The sequence below is a fragment of the Heptranchias perlo genome, chromosome 2 (genome assembly GCF_035084215.1).
Source record: "Heptranchias perlo isolate sHepPer1 chromosome 2, sHepPer1.hap1, whole genome shotgun sequence".
Lineage (NCBI taxonomy): Eukaryota > Metazoa > Chordata > Chondrichthyes > Hexanchiformes > Hexanchidae > Heptranchias > Heptranchias perlo.
This window is the reverse complement of record NC_090326.1, coordinates 167,863,056-167,883,614: the sequence shown is the minus strand read 5'-3', so window position 1 is coordinate 167,883,614 and position 20,559 is coordinate 167,863,056. Positions and strand designations below refer to the sequence as shown.

The 20,559-nt window shown below is 47.7% G+C and overlaps 1 protein-coding gene across 1 annotated transcript in view; it reads left to right on the top strand.

The window, feature by feature from the left end:
* The window catches only part of LOC137332557 (NFX1-type zinc finger-containing protein 1-like), a 102,851-nt gene that overhangs the window by 30,489 nt on the left and 51,803 nt on the right, over positions 1-20,559 (top strand). Inside the window, exon 6 of the mRNA XM_067996479.1 lies at positions 2,773-2,913. Within this exon, the coding sequence (XP_067852580.1) occupies positions 2,773-2,913 (141 nt within the window). The remainder of the gene's footprint in view (positions 1-2,772; positions 2,914-20,559) is intronic.

Genomic DNA, 20,559 nt, shown 5'->3' with positions numbered 1-20,559 from the left:
TTTTTTTTCACCACAATGACTTATTTTGGTGAACAATAAGATGGATGAGTAATAAATCTTGGTCATGTTGGTTGAGGGAGGATTGTTGACGAGGAGAACTCCCCCACTCCTCTTTTTCCAGTGGACCCTAGGGTTGCCAACCCTCCAGGAATTGTCCTGGAGGCTCCAGGAACTAAAAAATAATCTCCAGGACACTGCTGGGAGCAACACTCGGGAGAAAAATCATAGGGGTAATAAAAATATTGTGATTTTAAGAAAACTTACTTGGAACACTTTTGTTTATTATTTATAAAAATATTGGATATGGGGGAGAAGGCTGTTTGAATGACAGTCAAGAATCAGCCAATCAGGCAACACGGAGTCTATTTGCTTTCCGATTGGCCGTGGGAAGGCACAATGGCGGGAGTGTGGGGGTGGGTCAGTTGGAGGCAGGAAGTCATGTGATGGCGCCTCCAGGAATATGTCCAACCAGAGTTGGCGACCCGAGTGGACCCACTGGAGGGTCCATGTCTTATCTAAAGGACCGCACCTCCCACAATGCATCAGCTCCCTCAGGCCTAGGTTGGAGAGTCAGCCTGTACTGGAGTGGAGGCTTGAACCTGCAGCCTTCTGACTCAGAGGCGAGAGTGCTACCCCACTGAACTGAGGGAAAGGGTAGCTATTCTTCAAGAAAGATATTGTGTGATGCTCCCCAGTTAAACCGCTGTAAACTGAAGGGTGAAATAATGCAGTCTAAACCCAGTGAGAACCACCACTAATTTGGCACCAGATTGGCAACCTCACTCAGATAAGCCAGGGGTGGAGGGAATCGACAAATATCACATAGGGGATGGGATCTCCTCTGATGTTGGGGTTGAGAAGGTCGTGGGTTCGAGCCCCTCTCCAGAGACTTGAGCACGTAATCAGGGCTGACACTCCCAGTGCAATACTGAGGGAGTGCTGCACTGTCAGAGGTGCCGTCTTTCAGATGAGATGTTAAGCCGTGGTCCTGTCTGCCCTCTCAGGTGGATGTAAAAGATCCCATGGCCACTATTCAAAGAAGAGCAGGGGAGTTCTCCCTGGTGTCCTGGCCAACATTTATCCTTCAACCAATATCATTAAAATAAACATTATCTGGCATTTAAGAACATAAGAAATAGGAGCAGGAGTAGGCCATACGGCCCCTCGAGCCTGCTCCGCCATTCAATCAGATCATGGCTGATCTTCAACCTCAATTCCACTTTCCCGCCCAATCCCCATATCCCCCCAGAGTCCAAAATTCTATCCATCTCAGCCTTGAATATATTCAATGACTGAGCATCCACAGCCCTCTGGGGTGGAGAATTCCAAAGATTCACAACCCTCTGAGTGAAGAAATTCCTCCTCATCTCAGTCTTAAATGGACAACCTCTTATCCTGTGACTGTGCCCCCTAGTTCTAGACTCTCCAGCCAGGGGAAACATCCTCTCAGCATCTACCCTGTCAAGCCTCCTTATAATCTTATATGTTTCAATGAGATCACCTCTCATTCTTCTAAACTCCAGAGAGTATAGGCCCATTCTACTCAACCTCTCCTCATAGGACAACCCTCTCATCCCAGGAATTAATCTAGGGAACCTTCGTTGCACCACCTCTAAGGCATTTATTTCATTGTTTGTGGGATCTTGCTGTGCGCAAATTGGCTGCTGCATTTCCCACATTACAACAGTGAATACCCTTCAAAAGTACTTCATTGGCTGTAAATTGCATTGTGACATCCTGAGGTTATGAAAGATGCTTATAGAAATGAAAGTCTTTCTTATTAATGTCACTCTGTGGTCGTGAATGTGTCAGTATTGGTACATTTGTGTCACTGTGTGTCTGACCGTGTGTGCACTTGTGTCACTGTGTGTCTGACCGTGTGTGTACTTGTGTCACTGTGTGCCTGACCGTGTGTGCACTTGTGTCACTGTGTGTCTGACCGTGTGTGTACTTGTGTCACTGTGTGTCTGACCGTGTGTGTACTTGTGTCACTGTGTGCCTGACCGTGTGTGTACTTGTGTCACTGTGTGCCTGACCGTGTGTGTACTTGTGTCACTGCGTGCCTGACTGTGTGTGTACTTGTGTCACTGTGTGCCTGACCGTGTGTGTACTTGTGTCACTGTGTGCCTGACCGTGTGTGTACTTGTGTCACTGTGTGTCTGACCGTGTGTGTACTTGTGTCACTGTGTGCCTGACCGTGTGTGTACTTGTGTCACTGTGTGCCTGACCGTGTGTGTACTTGTGTCACTGTGTGCCTGACCGTGTGTGTACTTGTGTCACTGTGTGCCTGACCGTGTGTGTACTTGTGTCACTGTGTGTCTGACCGTGTGTGTACTTGTGTCACTGTGTGTCTGACCGTGTGTGTACTTGTGTCACTGTGTGCCTGACCGTGTGTGTACTTGTGTCACTGTGTGCCTGACCGTGTGTGTACTTGTGTCACTGTGTGCCTGACCGTGTGTGTACTTGTGTCACTGTGTGCCTGACCGTGTGTGTACTTGTGTCACTGTGTGCCTGACCGTGTGTGTACTTGTGTCACTGTGTGCCTGACCGTGTGTGTACTTGTGTCACTGTGTGTCTGACCGTGTGTGTACTTGTGTCACTGTGTGCCTGACCGTGTGTGTACTTGTGTCACTGTGTGCCTGACCGTGTGTGTACTTGTGTCACTGTGTGTCTGACCGTGTGTGTACTTGTGTCACTGTGTGTCTGACCGTGTGTGTACTTGTGTCACTGTGTGTCTGACCGTGTGCATTTTACCAATGCGATCTGTTTCAGATTAAAGAGAAAATTGAGCTCACGAAGGCAGAGATTTCCTACTGCTCCAAGATTCTGGAAATGCTCCCAACGGGAATCCTACACGAGAAGGAGCTGGAACCAGAAATGAATCCAGATGTGGACGGGTTGGGCCTGACATTGGTAATTGTACATCAGCAGTCACCAGTTAGCAGGCTGCTAGTTAAAGGCTGTGGTCATGTTATTATAGCGTAGTGTGGGGTATCAGAGTGTGAGAGTGAGGGGTGTGGGGTATATCAGAGAGTGTTACAGTGAGGGGTGTGGGGTATATCAGAGAGTGTTACAGTGAGGGGTGTGGGGTATATCAGAGAGTGTTACAGTGAGGGGTGTGGGGTATATCAGAGAGTGTTACAGTGAGGGGTGTGGGGTATATCAGAGTGTTACAGTGAGGGGTGTGGGGTATATCAGTGTGTTACAGTGAGGGGTGTGGGGTATATCAGAGTGTTACAGTGAGGGGTGTGGGGTATTAGAGTGTTAGAGTGAGGGGTGTGGGGTATATCAGAGAGTGTTACAGTGAGGGGGGTGGGGTATATCAGAGTGTTACAGTGAGGGGTGTGGGGTATATCAGAGTGTTACAGTGAGGGGTGTGGGGTATATCAGAGTGTTACAGTGAGGGGTGTGGGGTATATCAGAGTGTTACAGTGAGGGTGTGGTTTATATCAGAGTGTTACAGTGAGGGGTGTGGGGTATATCAGAGAGTGTTACAGTGAGGAGTGTGGGGTATATCAGAGTGTGAGAGTGAGGGGTGTGGGGTATATCAGAGAGTGTTACAGTGAGGGGTGTGGGGTATATCAGAGTGTTACAGTGAGGCGTGTGGGGTATATCAGAGAGTGTTACAGTGAGGGGTGTGGGGTATATCAGAGTGTTACAGTGAGGAGAGTGGGGTATATCAGAGAGTGTTACAGTGAGGGGTGTGGGGTACATCAGAGAGTGATACAGTGAGGGGTGTAGGGTATATCAGAGAGTGTTACAGTGAGGAGTGTGGGGCATATCAGAGTGTTACAGTGAGGGGTGTGGGGTTTATCAGACTGTTACAGTGAGGGGTGTGGGGTATATCAGAGAGTATTACAGTGAGGGGTGTGGGGAATATCAGAGTGTTACAGAGAGGGGTGTGGGGTATATCAGAGTGTTACAGTGAGGGGTGTGGGGCATATCAGAGTGTTACAGTGAGGGGTGTGGGGTATATCAGAGTGTTACAGTGAGGGGTGTGGGGTATATCAGAGAGTGTTACAGTGAGGGGTGTGGGGTATATCAGAGAGTGTGACAGTGAGGGGTGTGGGGTATATCAGAGTGTTACAGTGAGGGGTGTGGGGTATATCAGAGAGTGTTACAGTGAGGGGTGTGGGGTATATCAGAGAGTATTACAGTGAGGGGTGTGGGGTATATCAGAGTGTTACAGTGAGGGGTGTGGGGTATATCAGAGTGTTACAGTGAGGGGTGTGGGGTATATCAGAGAGTGTTACAGTGAGGGGTGTGGGGTATATCAGAGAGTGTTACAGTGAGGGGTGTGGGGTATATCAGAGTGCTACAGTGAGGGGTGTGGGGTATATCAGAGAGTGCTACAGTGAGGGGTGTGGGGTATATCAGAGACTGTTACAGTGAGGGGTGTGGGGTGTATCAGAGTGTTACAGTGAGGGGTGTGGGGTATATCAGAGTGTTACAGTGAGGGGTGTGGGGTATATCAGAGAGTGTTACAGTGAGGGGTGTGGGGTATATCAGAGTGTTACAGTGAGGGGTGTGGGGATATTATATTTCAGTGAGGGGTGTGGGGATATTATATTTCAGTGAGGGGTGTGGGGATATTATATTTCAGTGAGGGGTGTGGGGATATTATATTTCAGTGAGGGGTGTGGGATATTATATTTCAGTGAGGGGTGTGGGATATTATATTTCAGTGAGGGGTGTGGGGATATTATATTTCAGTGAGGGGTGTGGGGATATTATATTTCAGTGAGGGGTGTGGGATATTATATTTCAGTGAGGGGTGTGGGGATATTATATTTCAGTGAGGGGTGTGGGGATATTATATTTCAGTGAGGGGTGTGGGGATATTATATTTCAGTGAGGGGTGTGGGGATATTATATTTCAGTGAGGGGTGTGGGGATATTATATTTCAGTGAGGGGTGTGGGGATATTATATTTCAGTGAGGGGTGTGGGGATATTATATTTCAGTGAGGGGTGTGGGGATATTATATTTCAGTGAGGGGTGTGGGGTATTATATTTCAGTGAGGGGTGTGGGGATATTATATTTCAGTGAGGGGTGTGGGGATATTATATTTCAGTGAGGGGTGTGGGGATATTATATTTCAGTGAGGGGTGTGGGGATATTATATTTCAGTGAGGGGTGTGGGGATATTATATTTCAGTGAGGGGTGTGGGGATATTATATTTCAGTGAGGGGTGTGGGATATTATATTTCAGTGAGTGGTGTGGGGATATTATATTTCAGTGAGGGGTGTGGGGATATTATATTTCAGTGAGGGGTGTGGGGATATTATATTTCAGTGAGGGGTGTGGGATATTATATTTCAGTGAGGGGTGTGGGGATATTATATTTCAGTGAGGGGTGTGGGGATATTATATTTCAGTGAGGGGTGTGGGGATATTATATTTCAGTGAGGGGTGTGGGGATATTATATTTCAGTGAGGGGTGTGGGGATATTATATTTCAGTGAGGGGTGTGGGGATATTATATTTCAGTGAGGGGTGTGGGATATTATATTTCAGTGAGTGGTGTGGGGATATTATATTTCAGTGAGGGGTGTGGGGATATTATATTTCAGTGAGGGGTGTGGGGATATTATATTTCAGTGAGGGGTGTGGGGATATTATATTTCAGTGAGGGGTGTGGGGATATTATATTTCAGTGAGGGGTGTGGGATATTATATTTCAGTGAGGGGTGTGGGGATATTATATTTCAGTGAGGGGTGTGGGGATATTATATTTCAGTGAGGGGTGTGGGGATATTATATTTCAGTGAGGGGTGTGGGATATTATATTTCAGTGAGGGGTGTGGGGATATTATATTTCAGTGAGGGGTGTGGGGATATTATATTTCAGTGAGGGGTGTGGGGATATTATATTTCGGTGAGGGGTGTGGGGATATTATATTTCAGTGAGGGGTGTGGGATATTATATTTCAGTGAGGGGTGTGGGGATATTATATTTCAGTGAGGGGTGTGGGGGTATTATATTTCAGTGAGGGGTGTGGGATATTATATTTCAGTGAGGGGTGTGGGGGTATTATATTTCAGTGAGGGGTGTGGGGATATTATATTTCAGTGAGGGGTGTGGGGATATTATATTTCAGTGAGGGGTGTGGGATATTATATTTCAGTGAGGGGTGTGGGGATATTATATTTCAGTGAGGGGTGTGGGGATATTATATTTCAGTGTGGGGATATTATATTTCAGTGAGGGGTGTGGGGATATTATATTTCAGTGAGGGGTGTGGGATATTATATTTCAGTGAGGGGTGTGGGGATATTATATTTCAGTGTGGGGTGTGGGGATATTATATTTCAGTGAGGGGTGTGGGGATATTATATTTCAGTGAGGGGTGTGGGGATATTATATTTCAGTGAGGGGTGTGGTGATATTATATTTCAGTGAGGGGTGTGGGGATATTATATTTCAGTGAGGGGTGTGGGGGTATTATATTTCAGTGAGGGGTGTGGGGATATTATATTTCAGTGAGGGGTGTGGGATATTATATTTCAGTGAGGGGTGTGGGGATATTATATTTCAGTGAGGGTTGTGGGGATATTATATTTCAGTGAGGGGTGTGGGGGTATTATATTTCAGTGAGGGGTGTGGGGATATTATATTTCAGTGAGGGGTGTGGGATATTATATTTCAGTGAGGGGTGTGGGGATATTATATTTCAGTGAGGGGTGTGGGGATATTATATTTCAGTGAGGGGTGTGGGATATTATATTTCAGTGAGGGGTGTGGGGATATTATATTTCAGTGAGGGGTGTGGGGATATTATATTTCAGTGAGGGGTGTGGGATATTATATTTCAGTGAGGGGTGTGGGGATATTATATTTCAGTGAGGGGTGTGGGGATATTATATTTCAGTGAGGGGTGTGGGGGTATTATATTTCAGTGAGGGGTGTGGGGATATTATATTTCAGTGAGGGGTGTGGGGATATTATATTTCAGTGAGGGGTGTGGCGATATTATATTTCAGTGAGGGGTGTGGGGATATTATATTTCAGTGAGGGGTGTGGGATATTATATTTCAGTGAGTGGTGTGGGGATATTATATTTCAGGGAGGGGTGTGGGGGTATTATATTTCAGTGAGGGGTGTGGGGATATTATATTTCAGTGAGGGGTGTGGGGATATTATATTTCAGTGAGTGGTGTGGGGATATTATATTTCAGGGAGGGGTGTGGGGGTATTATATTTCAGTGAGGGGTGTGGGGATATTATATTTCAGTGAGGGGTGTGGGGATATTATATTTCAGTGAGGGATGTGGGATATTATATTTCAGTGATGGGTGTGGGATATTATATTTCAGTGAGGGGTGTGGGGATATTATATTTCAGTGAGGGGTGTGGGGATATTATATTTCAGTGAGGGGTGTGGGGATATTATATTTCAGTGAGGGGTGTGGGGATATTATATTTCAGTGAGGGGTGTGGGGATATTATATTTCAGTGAGGGGTGTGGGGATATTATATTTCAGTGTGGGGATATTATATTTCAGTGAGGGTTGTGGGGATATTATATTTCAGTGAGGGGTGTGGGATATTATATTTCAGTGAGGGGTGTGGGGATATTATATTTCAGTGAGGGGTGTGGGGGTATTATATTTCAGTGTGGGGTGTGGGGATATTATATTTCAGTGTGGGGTGTGGGGATATTATATTTCAGTGAGGGGTGTGGGGATATTATATTTTAGTGTGGGGATATTATATTTCAGTGAGGGGTGTGGGGATATTATATTTCAGTGAGGGGTGTGGGGATATTATATTTCAGTGAGGGGTGTGGGGATATTATATTTCAGTGAGGGGTGTGGGATATTATATTTCAGTGAGGGGTGTGGGGATATTATATTTCAGTGAGGGGTGTGGGATATTATATTTCAGTGAGGGGTGTGGGGATATTATATTTCAGTGTGGGGATATTATATTTCAGTGAGGGGTGTGGGGATATTATATTTCAGTGTGGGGATATTATATTTCAGTGAGGGGTGTGGGAATATTATATTTCAGTGAGGGGTGTGGGGATATTATATTTCAGTGAGGGGTGTGGGGATATTATATTTCAGTGAGGGGTGTGGGGATATTATATTTCAGTGAGGGGTGTGGGATATTATATTTCAGTGTGGGGTGTGGGATATTATATTTCAGTGAGGGGTGTGGGGATATTATATTTCAGTGAGGGGTGTGGGGATAATATATTTCAGTGAGGGGTGTGGGGATATTATATTTCAGTGAGGGGTGTGGGATATTATATTTCAGTGAGGGGTGTGGGGATATTATATTTCAGTGAGGGGTGTGGGGATATTATATTTCAGTGAGGGGTGTGGGATATTATATTTCAGTGAGGGGTGTGGGGATATTATATTTCAGTGAGGGGTGTGGGGATATTATATTTCAGTGAGGGGTGTGGGGATATTATATTTCAGTGAGGGGTGTGGGGATATTATTTCAGTGAGGGGTGTGGGGATATTATATTTCAGTGAGGGGTGTGGGATATTATATTTCAGTGAGGGGTGTGGGGATATTATATTTCAGTGAGGGGTGTGGGGATATTATATTTCAGTGAGGGGTGTGGGGATATTATATTTCAGTGAGGGGTGTGGGGATATTATATTTCAGTGAGGGGTGTGGGATATTATATTTCAGTGAGGGGTGTGGGGATATTATATTTCAGTGAGGGGTGTGGGGATATTATATTTCAGTGAGGGGTGTGGGGATATTATATTTCAGTGAGGGGTGTGGGGATATTATATTTCAGTGAGGGGTGTGGGGATATTATATTTCAGTGAGGGGTGTGGGGATATTATATTTCAGTGAGGGGTGTGGGGATATTATATTTTAGTGTGGGGTGTGGGGATATTATATTTCAGTGAGGGGTGTGGGATATTATATTTCAGTGAGGGGTGTGGGGATATTATATTTCAGTGAGGGGTGTGGGGATATTATATTTCAGTGAGGGGTGTGGGGATATTATATTTCAGTGAGGGGTGTGGGGATATTATATTTCAGTGAGGGGTGTGGGGATATTATATTTCAGTGAGGGGTGTGGGGATATTATATTTCAGTGAGGGGTGTGGGGATATTATATTTCAGTGAGGGGTGTGGGGATATTATATTTCAGTGAGGGGTGTGGGGGTATTATATTTCAGTGAGGGGTGTGGGGATATTATATTTCAGTGAGGGGTGTGGGGGTATTATATTTCAGTGAGGGGTGTGGGGATATTATATTTCAGTGAGGGGTGTGGGGATATTATATTTCAGTGAGGGGTGTGGGGATATTATATTTCAGTGAGGGGTGTGGGGATATTATATTTCAGTGAGGCGTGTGGGGATATTATATTTCAGTGAGGGGTGTGGGGATATTATATTTCAGTGAGGGGTGTGAGGATATTATATTTCAGTGAGGGGTGTGGGATATTATATTTCAGTGAGGGGTGTGGGGATATTATATTTCAGTGAGGGGTGTGGGATATTATATTTCAGTGAGGGGTGTGGGGATATTATATTTCAGTGAGGGGTGTGGGGATATTATATTTCAGTGAGGGGTGTGGGGATATTATATTTCAGTGAGCGGTGTGGGGATATTATTTTTCAGTGAGGGGTGTGGGGATATTATATTTCAGTGTGGGGATATTATATTTCAGTGAGGGGTGTGGGATATTATATTTCAGTGAGGGGTGTGGGGATATTATATTTCAGTGAGGGGTGTGGGGATATTATATTTCAGTGAGGGGTGTGGGGATATTATATTTCAGTGAGGGGTGTGGGGTATTATATTTCAGTGAGGGGTGTGGGATATTATATTTCAGTGAGGGGTGTGGGATATTATATTTCAGTGAGGGGTGTGGGGATATTATATTTCAGTGAGGGGTGTGGGGATATTATATTTCAGTGAGGGGTGTGGGGATATTATATTTCAGTGAGGGGTGTGGGGATATTATATTTCAGTGAGGGGTGTGGGGATATTATATTTCAGTGAGGGGTGTGGGGATATTATATTTCAGTGAGGGGTGTGGGATATTATATTTCAGTGAGGGGTGTGGGGATATTATATTTCAGTGAGGGGTGTGGGGATATTATATTTCAGTGTGGGGTGTGGGGATATTATATTTCAGTGAGGGGTGTGGGGATATTATATTTCAGTGAGGGGTGTGGCGATAATATATTTCAGTGAGGGGTGTGGGGATATTATATTTCAGTGAGGGGTGTGGGATATTATATTTCAGTGAGGGGTGTGGGGATATTATATTTCAGTGAGGGGTGTGGGATATTATATTTCAGTGAGGGGTGTGGAATATTATATTTCAGTGAGGGGTGTGGGGATATTATATTTCAGTGAGGGGTGTGGGATATTATATTTCAGTGAGGGGTGTGGGGATATTATATTTCAGTGAGGGGTGTGGGGATATTATATTTCAGTGAGGGGTGTGGGGATATTATATTTCAGTGAGGGGTGTGGGGATATTATATTTCAGTGAGGGGTGTGGGGATATTATTTCAGTGAGGGGTGTGGGGATATTATATTTCAGTGAGGGGTGTGGGATATTATATTTCAGTGAGGGGTGTGGGGATATTATATTTCAGTGAGGGGTGTGGGGATATTATATTTCAGTGAGGGGTGTGGGGATATTATATTTCAGTGAGGGGTGTGGGGATATTATTTCAGTGAGGGGTGTGGGGATATTATATTTCAGTGAGGGGTGTGGGATATTATATTTCAGTGAGGGGTGTGGGGATATTATATTTCAGTGAGGGGTGTGGGGATATTATATTTCAGTGAGGGGTGTGGGGATATTATATTTCAGTGAGGGGTGTGGGGATATTATATTTCAGTGAGGGGTGTGGGGATATTATATTTCAGTGAGGGGTGTGGGGATATTATATTTCAGTGAGGGGTGTGGGATATTATATTTCAGTGAGGGGTGTGGGGATATTATATTTCAGTGAGGGGTGTGGGGATATTATATTTCAGTGAGGGGTGTGGGGATATTATATTTCAGTGAGGGGTGTGGGGATATTATATTTCAGTGTGGGGTGTGGGGATATTATATTTCAGTGAGGGGTGTGGGGATATTATATTTCAGTGAGGGGTGTGGGGATATTATATTTCAGTGAGGGGTGTGGGGATATTATATTTGAGTGTGGGGTGTGGGGATATTATATTTCAGTGAGGGGTGTGGGGATATTATATTTCAGTGAGGGGTGTGGGGATATTATATTTCAGTGAGGGGTGTGGGGATATTATATTTGAGTGTGGGGTGTGGGGATATTATATTTCAGTGAGGGGTGTGGGATATTATATTTCAGTGAGGGGTGTGGGGATATTATATTTCAGTGAGGGGTGTGGGGATATTATATTTCAGTGAGGGGTGTGGGGATATTATATTTCAGTGAGGGGTGTGGGGATATTATATTTCAGTGAGGGGTGTGGGGATATTATATTTCAGTGAGGGGTGTGGGGATATTATATTTCAGTGAGGGGTGTGGGGATATTATATTTCAGTGAGGGGTGTGGGGATATTATATTTCAGTGAGGGGTGTGGGGATATCATATTTCAGTGAGGGGTGTGGGGGTATTATATTTCAGTGAGGGGTGTGGGGATATGATTTCAGTGAGGGGTGTGGGGATATTATATTTCAGTGAGGGGTGTGGGATATTATATTTCAGTGAGGGGTGTGGGGATATTATATTTCAGTGAGGGGTGTGGGGATATTATATTTCAGTGAGGGGTGTGGGGATATTATATTTCAGTGAGGGGTGTGGGGATATTATATTTCAGTGAGGGGTGTGGGGATATTATATTTCAGTGAGGGGTGTGGGGATATTATATTTCAGTGAGGGGTGTGGGGATATTATATTTCAGTGAGGGGTGTGGGGATATTATATTTCAGTGAGGGGTGTGGGGATATTATATTTCAGTGAGGGGTGTGGGATATTATATTTCAGTGAGGGGTGTGGGGATATTATATTTCAGTGAGGGGTGTGGGGATATTATATTTCAGTGAGGGGTGTGGGGATATTATATTTCAGTGAGGGGTGTGGGATATTATATTTCAGTGAGGGGTGTGGGGATATTATATTTCAGTGAGGGGTGTGGGGATATTATATTTCAGTGAGGGGTGTGGGGATATTATATTTCAGTGAGGGGTGTGGGGATATTATATTTCAGTGAGGGGTGTGGGGATATTATATTTCAGTGTGGGGTGTGGGGATATTATATTTCAGTGAGGGGTGTGGGGATATTATATTTCAGTGAGGGGTGTGGGGGTATTATATTTCAGTGAGGGGTGTGGGGATATTATATTTTAGTGTGGGGTGTGGGGATATGATATTTCAGTGAGGGGTGTGGGATATTATATTTCAGTGAGGGGTGTGGGGATATTATATTTCAGTGAGGGGTGTGGGGGTATTATATTTCAGTGAGGGGTGTGGGGATATTATATTTCAGTGAGGGGTGTGGGATATTATATTTCAGTGAGGGGTGTGGGATATTATATTTCAGTGAGGGGTGTGGGGATATTATATTTCAGTGAGGGGTGTGGGGATATTATATTTCAGTGAGGGGTGTGGGGATATTATATTTCAGTGTGGGGATATTATATTTCAGTGAGGGGTGTGGGATATTATATTTCAGTGAGGGGTGTGGGGATATTATATTTCAGTGAGGGGTGTGGGGATATTATATTTCAGTGAGGGGTGTGGGGATATTATATTTCAGTGAGGCGTGTGGGGATATTATATTTCAGTGAGGGGTGTGGGGATATTATATTTCAGTGAGGGGTGTGGGATATTATATTTCAGTGAGGGGTGTGGGATATTATATTTCAGTGAGGGGTGTGGGGATATTATATTTCAGTGAGGGGTGTGGGATATTATATTTCAGTGAGGGGTGTGGGGATATTATATTTCAGTGAGCGGTGTGGGGATATTATATTTCAGTGAGGGGTGTGGGGATATTATATTTCAGTGAGGGGTGTGGGGATATTATATTTCAGTGAGCGGTGTGGGGATATTATTTTTCAGTGAGGGGTGTGGGGATATTATATTTCAGTGTGGGGATATTATATTTCAGTGAGGGGTGTGGGGATATTATATTTCAGTGAGGGGTGTGGGGATATTATATTTCAGTGTGGGGATATTATATTTCAGTGAGGGGTGTGGGATATTATATTTCAGTGAGGGGTGTGGGGATATTATATTTCAGTGAGGGGTGTGGGGATATTATATTTCAGTGAGGGGTGTGGGGATATTATATTTCAGTGAGGCGTGTGGGGATATTATATTTCAGTGAGGGGTGTGGGGATATTATATTTCAGTGAGGGGTGTGAGGATATTATATTTCAGTGAGGGGTGTGGGATATTATATTTCAGTGAGGGGTGTGGGGATATTATATTTCAGTGAGGGGTGTGGGGATATTATATTTCAGTGAGGGGTGTGGGATATTATATTTCAGTGAGGGGTGTGGGGTATTATATTTCAGTGAGGGGTGTGGGATATTATATTTCAGTGAGGGGTGTGGGATATTATATTTCAGTGAGGGGTGTGGGGATATTATATTTCAGTGAGGGGTGTGGGGATATTATATTTCAGTGAGGGGTGTGGGGATATTATATTTCAGTGAGGGGTGTGGGGATATTATATTTCAGTGAGGGGTGTGGGGATATTATATTTCAGTGAGGGGTGTGGGGATATTATATTTCAGTGAGGGGTGTGGGGGTATTATATTTCAGTGAGTGGTGTGGGGATATTATATTTCAGTGAGGGGTGTGGGGATATTATATTTCAGTGAGGGGTGTGGGGATATTATATTTCAGTGAGGGGTGTGGGGATATTATATTTCAGTGAGGGGTGTGGGGATATTATATTTCAGTGAGGGGTGTGGGGATATTATATTTCAGTGAGGGGTGTGGGATATTATATTTCAGTGAGGGGTGTGGGGATATTATATTTCAGTGAGGGGTGTGGGGATATTATATTTCAGTGAGTGGTGTGGGGATATTATATTTCAGTGAGGGGTGTGGGGATATTATATTTCAGTGAGGGGTGTGGGGATATTATATTTCAGTGAGGGGTGTGGGGATATTATATTTCAGTGAGTGGTGTGGGGATATTATATTTCAGTGAGGGGTGTGGGGATATTATATTTCAGTGAGGGGTGTGGGGATATTATATTTCAGTGAGGGGTGTGGGGATATTATATTTCAGTGAGGGGTGTGGGGATATTATATTTCAGTGAGGGGTGTGGGGATATTATATTTCAGTGAGGGGTGTGGGGATATTATATTTCAGTGAGGGGTGTGGGGATATTATATTTCAGTGTGGGGATATTATATTTCAGTGAGGGGTGTGGGGATATTATATTTCAGTGTGGGGATATTATATTTCAGTGAGGCGTGTGGGGATATTATATTTCAGTGAGGGGTGTGGGGATATTATATTTCAGTGAGGGGTGTGGGGATATTATATTTCAGTGAGGGGTGTGGTGATATTATATTTCAGTGAGGGGTGTGGGATATTATATTTCAGTGAGGGGTGTGGGGATATTATATTTCAGTGAGGGGTGTGGGGGTATTATATTTCAGTGAGGGGTGTGGGGATATTATATTTCAGTGAGGGGTGTGGGATATTATATTTCAGTGAGGGGTGTGGGGATATTATATTTCAGTGAGGGGTGTGGGGATATTATATTTCAGTGAGGGGTGTGGGGATATTATATTTCAGTGAGTGGTGTGGGGATATTATATTTCAGTGAGGGGTGTGGGGGTATTATATTTCAGTGAGGGGTGTGGGGATATTATATTTCAGTGAGGGGTGTGGGGATATTATATTTCAGTGAGGGGTGTGGGGATATTATATTTCAGTGAGTGGTGTGGGGATATTATATTTCAGTGAGGGGTGTGGGGGTATTATATTTCAATGAGGGGTGTGGGATATTATATTTCAGTGAGGGGTGTGGGGATATTATATTTCAGTGAGGGGTGTGGGATATTATATTTCAGTGAGGGGTGTGGGGATATTATATTTCAGTGAGGGGTGTGGGGATATTATATTTCAGTGAGGGGTGTGGGGATATTATATTTCAGTGAGGGGTGTGGGATATTATATTTCAGTGAGGGGTGTGGGGATATTATATTTCAGTGAGGGGTGTGGGGATATTATATTTCAGTGAGGGGTGTGGGGATATTATATTTCAGTGAGGGGTGTGGGGATATTATATTTCAGTGAGGGGTGTGGGGTATTATGGGCTCGATTTTAGGGTCGGGTTACCTGCGGGTTTCCAGCGGGGGGGCCTCGAAAATCCCGATCTCCGATCACGTGACCGGATTCGGACGAAATCCCGGCCACTTCCGGGTACCGCGCTGACGTGCGGGGCTGCGCGCGCAAGCCCCGCTGGTGGGAATCCCGCAGGCAATTAAAGCCAGCGGGGTTCCACTTGAGAGTACTTAACTTGCTCGTTGTGGTCAGTTAATGAGCTGAAGCAGCTGTCAAAAGAGGAAGTGTGGGATTTTACGGTCAAAGCAGTCAGTTTCCCACACTGGGGGAAACAGGACCCTTCAAACCAGGCGTGTTGCAGCCAGCAGCCTGTGCCAGGTGCCAAGGTGCGCTCCACGGGGGAGCGCCCTCACCCACGCAGGAGGCCACCGCGTCACATAGGGCAACCCCTGCCCTCCACCAACCCCCGCCAAGCCAGAGGACAGACCGACACGAAACCGCAGCCCCAGTCCGAGGACCCACCCACCTACCCTGCACAACCCCTCACACCAACACCTGCCAGATGGGTGGTGCGTTGACATCGTCGGAGGACGAACAGGATGACCAGCCCCAGCAGCCTCGCAGTCCACGCCGTCCGCCTCGGAGAGGTGGGGCCCCCCAACACGGTGCTGCGGCACACCCACCTGCACAGCAGGAGGGAGGGCAACCGCAGAGAGAGATGCGTCGCAGGAGGCACTACCCTCCGCACAGGGTGTACAGAGCGAGGCTCAGCTTCATGGACCTCTCCGAGGAGCAGTGCATACGGAGGCTCAGAGTCAATCGCCAGGTAGTCGCCGACATCTGCAGCCTCCTTAACGACGAGCTGCTCCCTGATGGACCAAGCAGCATCTTCTTACCTGTCGCCGTCAAAGTCACCACTGCCCTCAACTTCTTCGCATCCGGTTCCTTCCAGGGTGCCACCGGGGACATCACCGGGGTCTGTCAGTCCTCTGCACACAAGTGCATAAGGCAGGTCACCGATGGGTTGTTCCGCAGGGCCTCCCACTACATCAACTTCGCCATGGACGAGCGCAGCCAGATGGAGAGGGCGGTTGGATTCCATGCCATGGCCGGCTTCCCACGGGTGCAGGGTGTAATCGACTGCACCCACATCGCAATACGGGCACCTCCGCATGAGCCAGGGCTGTTCATCAACAGGAAGGGGTATCACTCCATGAACGCCCAGCTCATCTGTGACCACCGCCAGAGATTCCTACACGTGTGCGCCAGATACCCCGGCAGCTGCCACGATGCCTTCGTCCTCAGGGAGTCCGCCGTCCCGCCCATCCTGCAGGCACCCAACGCCGGCAACGGCTGGCTCCTCGGCGACAAGGGGTATCCCCTCCACACGTGGCTCATGACACCTCTGAGGAACCCCATCACCGAGCCGGAGCGTCGGTACAATGACAGCCACACTGCTACCAGGTCTACAATTGAGCAGACCATAGGGCTTCTCAAGATGCGCTTCAGGTGCCTTGATCGTTCTGGGGGAGCGCTCCAATACACACCATTCAGAGTGGGACGAATCATAGTTGTCTGCTGTGCCCTGCACAACATGGCCCAACAGAGAGGGGTGCCGCTGGAGGAGGCCCCATCCACACCCGCCACCCACATTGAGGAAGGCGAGGGCGAGGAGGAGGAGGAGGAGGAGGACGCGCCCGAGGATGTTGGACGACCCATGCGCCGAGCCGCGACTCACCGGGATGGTCGCCGGGCCAGGGACGCACTCATACGTCAACGGTTCTCCTAGAGTCAGACACTGCGATGCGCTCGCATCTCCTCACCTGCACAGGCGAGCGGCCATACCAGCCCCCTCCACTGAAGAGTGCTGCCAGTAATCCTGCACCCACAGCAGTGTGCCCAATGGGTGGCAGCAGGTGTTCGCCGTCATGATGGCCTCCACGGAACGCTACTACTGCACAAGCCGCGGAAGAATGGACGAGAGGTGGCAGGAGTGGTGAGAATAGACTATTTAATATCTCGAATGTGACATCATTTAAGAAACAAAGTACAAAATAATAAACACCCTGGTGTATTCCCTTTGTGATTATAAGGCCTTTGGAATTCTTCTCCGGGAACCCCTACGTGGTGCTACCCCTGTGGCTCCAGCAGAGGTAGTGGCAGGTTGCTCGTCTTCTTGCCTTGACCGGGTAGATGCTTTTGGCGGACGGCCCCTGGGTTTCGGTGCCCGTGAGGGCACCTCCACAGACTGCTCCTCCTGCACCGGGGCAGGGGCAGACTCGGCCACCTGGAGAGGAGGCACCATTGCGGGTGCTGGTTGAGAGGTGGGCGACGGGTGGGACGTGGGGACGCCTTGAGAGGCGTCCCCGCTTCCATGTCCCCGGTCACCATCATCCCTCTCTTGGCCTCGGCCCACATCACCCCTTCCACCCTGCTGGACGGCAGTTTGGATGGCATGTGTGAGGCCTTGCAAGGCCACCCCTAGTGTATCCCTCAGCCTGTTGGTGGCGTCGGAATGTTGCTCACCCTGAATCCGTACAGACGTTGTGAGGGCCTGCAAGGACTCGAAGTGGAGCTGTGCGTGACGCTCGAGGGAGGCCAGCCTGTCCTCCACCGCAGACAGTCCCGCACCTACCCGCGACACTGTGTCGCCGGTACCCTCCTGTGCCTGCGCCACCAATGCCCACATGCAGGAGGTGGACTCCTCCATCGCCTGCGCTATTGTGGACAATGCGCGCGGCACCTCTGCCAGCACCTCAGCAATTAGCTGGTGGCCCTCGACGACTCTCCTTTTCTCTGGTGGCCCCCTGGGTTCAGCATCTGGGTCCGGCTGAGCAGAGCCTGGAGATGAGTGCTCCCTCCGTCGCGGACCCTCCGCGGCTGCCCCTGCCACCAGGGTCTGCTCATGCTCACTCGTGCGCAGTGACTCACCAAGTGCTACCCCAACTAGTTGGCGAGGGGGACCCACCGAGGTGCGTGTCTCTGCGCTGGTGGATGGTTGGCTCTGATGTGACGATGCACCCTCAGAGACCGCCATGTCCTCTGAGGAATCGCCCTCCATGCTCGCTTGATCCAAAGACGCACCTGCAAGAGAACAGAGGGCACTTTGAGGCATGTGGACCAACTTGACAGTGCGCCTGATGGCAGGTGATGATACGGTCACTCGCGATCATGGGTGTTGAGTGTCAGCTTTCCCTTACCGGCCGTTTCGGCAGCGACACACTCGCCATCGGCCACCGACAGGCAATGTCGCGTGCGGGCGAGGTCGAGCGCCTCCACCTCTGCGTCGGTGAGCTCCACCACTTGCGGCGGCCCACCTCCGGTGCGTGCCCTTTCGCGGTTGTTCTTGCTCCTCTTCTCCTGTGAAGGCAAAACACAGATGTGTGAGTGGGTGCGTCTTGCATCGTGAGACGCATCGAGCATCGGTGTAGTTGGGTTGAGCGTGGCGCGGAACGGATGGGAGGAAGTGTGGGCCACGTGCCCATCCCATTGCATGGGGATTGGGGTGTGTGGTAGTGTTCGGGTGGGGTCAGGGACGGTGGGTACTTGCGTGCACGGCGAGGATGGTGAATGAGTGGCTGTGAGGATTGCTGATGGAGCGCAGTGGTGGCTGTGCAGGAGGGGGTTGTGATCTGCTTGGCGTGATGGTGGGGACGGGATGTGGGAGGGTGCGTTGGTGTACTCACCTTGCCAGACCTAGTCAGGTCATTGAAGCGCTTGCGGCACTGCTCCCAAGTCCTTGGGGTGTTGCCCCTGCTGCTCACCTCCGCCGCCACCTCTGCCCATGCCTTCCTGGTTGCGGCGGCAGGGAACTTGCGCCCATCCTCAGGGAAGAGTGTTTCCCTCCTCCTCCTCACGCCCTCCAGCATCAGCTGCAGTGCCAGATCTGAAAAACGGGGCGCAGCCTTTCCCCTTGGTTGAGCCATTCTCCCAGACCTCTTGCTTGCAGCAGGAGGGGCTTTGGGAGACTGCCCCTTTAACTGGAGCTCCTACATCGCGTCGACGGTACTGCGCATGCGCAGCCGGCCGGCACGCAGCTGGGGAGCGCAGAACCCGGAAGCAGGCCTTAATGGGTCCAATTATCCCGCGATCGCGTGGGGGACGCACACAATTACCCGTCCGCGTTTTCGACGCTCCCGGAGGACCACCCGCTGGGAACCCGCAGGCCTGCTAAATTCGAGCCCTATATTTCAGTGAGGGGTGTGGGGTATTATATTTCAGTGAGGGGTGTGGGGGTATTATATTTCAGTGAGGGGTGTGGGGTATTATATTTCAGTGAGGGGTGTGGGGATATTATATTTCAGTGAGGGGTGTGGGGTATTATATTTCAGTGAGGGGTGTGGGATATTATATTTCAGTGAGGGGTGTGGGATATTATATTTCAGTGTGGGGTGTGGGATATTATATTTCAGTGAGGGGTGTGGGGATATTATATTTCAGTGTGGGGTGTGGGATATTATATTTCAGTGAGGGGTGTGGGGGTATTATATTTCAGTGAGGGGTGTGGGATATTATATTTCAGTGTGGGGATATTATATTTCAGTGAGGGGTGTGGGGATATTATATTTCAGTGAGGGGTGTGGGGATATTATATTTCAGTGAGGGGTGTGGGGATATTATATTTCAGTGAGGGGTGTGAGGATATTATATTTCAGTGAGGGGTGTGGGGATATTATATTTCAGTGTGGGGTGTGGGATATTATATTTCAGTGAGGGGTGTGGGGGTATTATATTTCAGTGAGGGGTGTGGGATATTATATTTCAGTGTGGGGATATTATATTTCAGTGAGGGGTGTGGGGATATTATATTTCAGTGAGGGGTGTGGGGATATTATATTTCAGTGAGGGGTGTGGGGATATTATATTTCAGTGAGGGGTGTGGGGATATTATATTTCAGTGAGGGGTGTGAGGATATTATATTTCAGTGAGGGGTGTGGGAATATTATATTTCAGTGAGGGGTGTGGGGATATTATATTTCAGTCTGGGGTGTGGGGATATTATATTTCAGTGAGGGGTGTGGGGATATTATATTTCAGTGTGGGGTGTGGGGATATTATCTTTCAGTGAGGGGTGTGGGGATATTATATTTCAGTGAGGGGTGTGGGGATATTATATTTCAGTGAGGGGTGTGGGGATATTATATTTCAATGAGGGGTGTGGGGATATTATATTTCAGTGAGGGGTGTGGGATATTATATTTCAGTGAGGGGTGTGGGGATATTATATTTCAGTGTGGGGATATTATATTTCAGTGAGGGGTGTGGGATATTATATTTCAGTGAGGGGTGTGGGGATATTATATTTCAGTGTGGGGATATTATATTTCAGTGAGGGG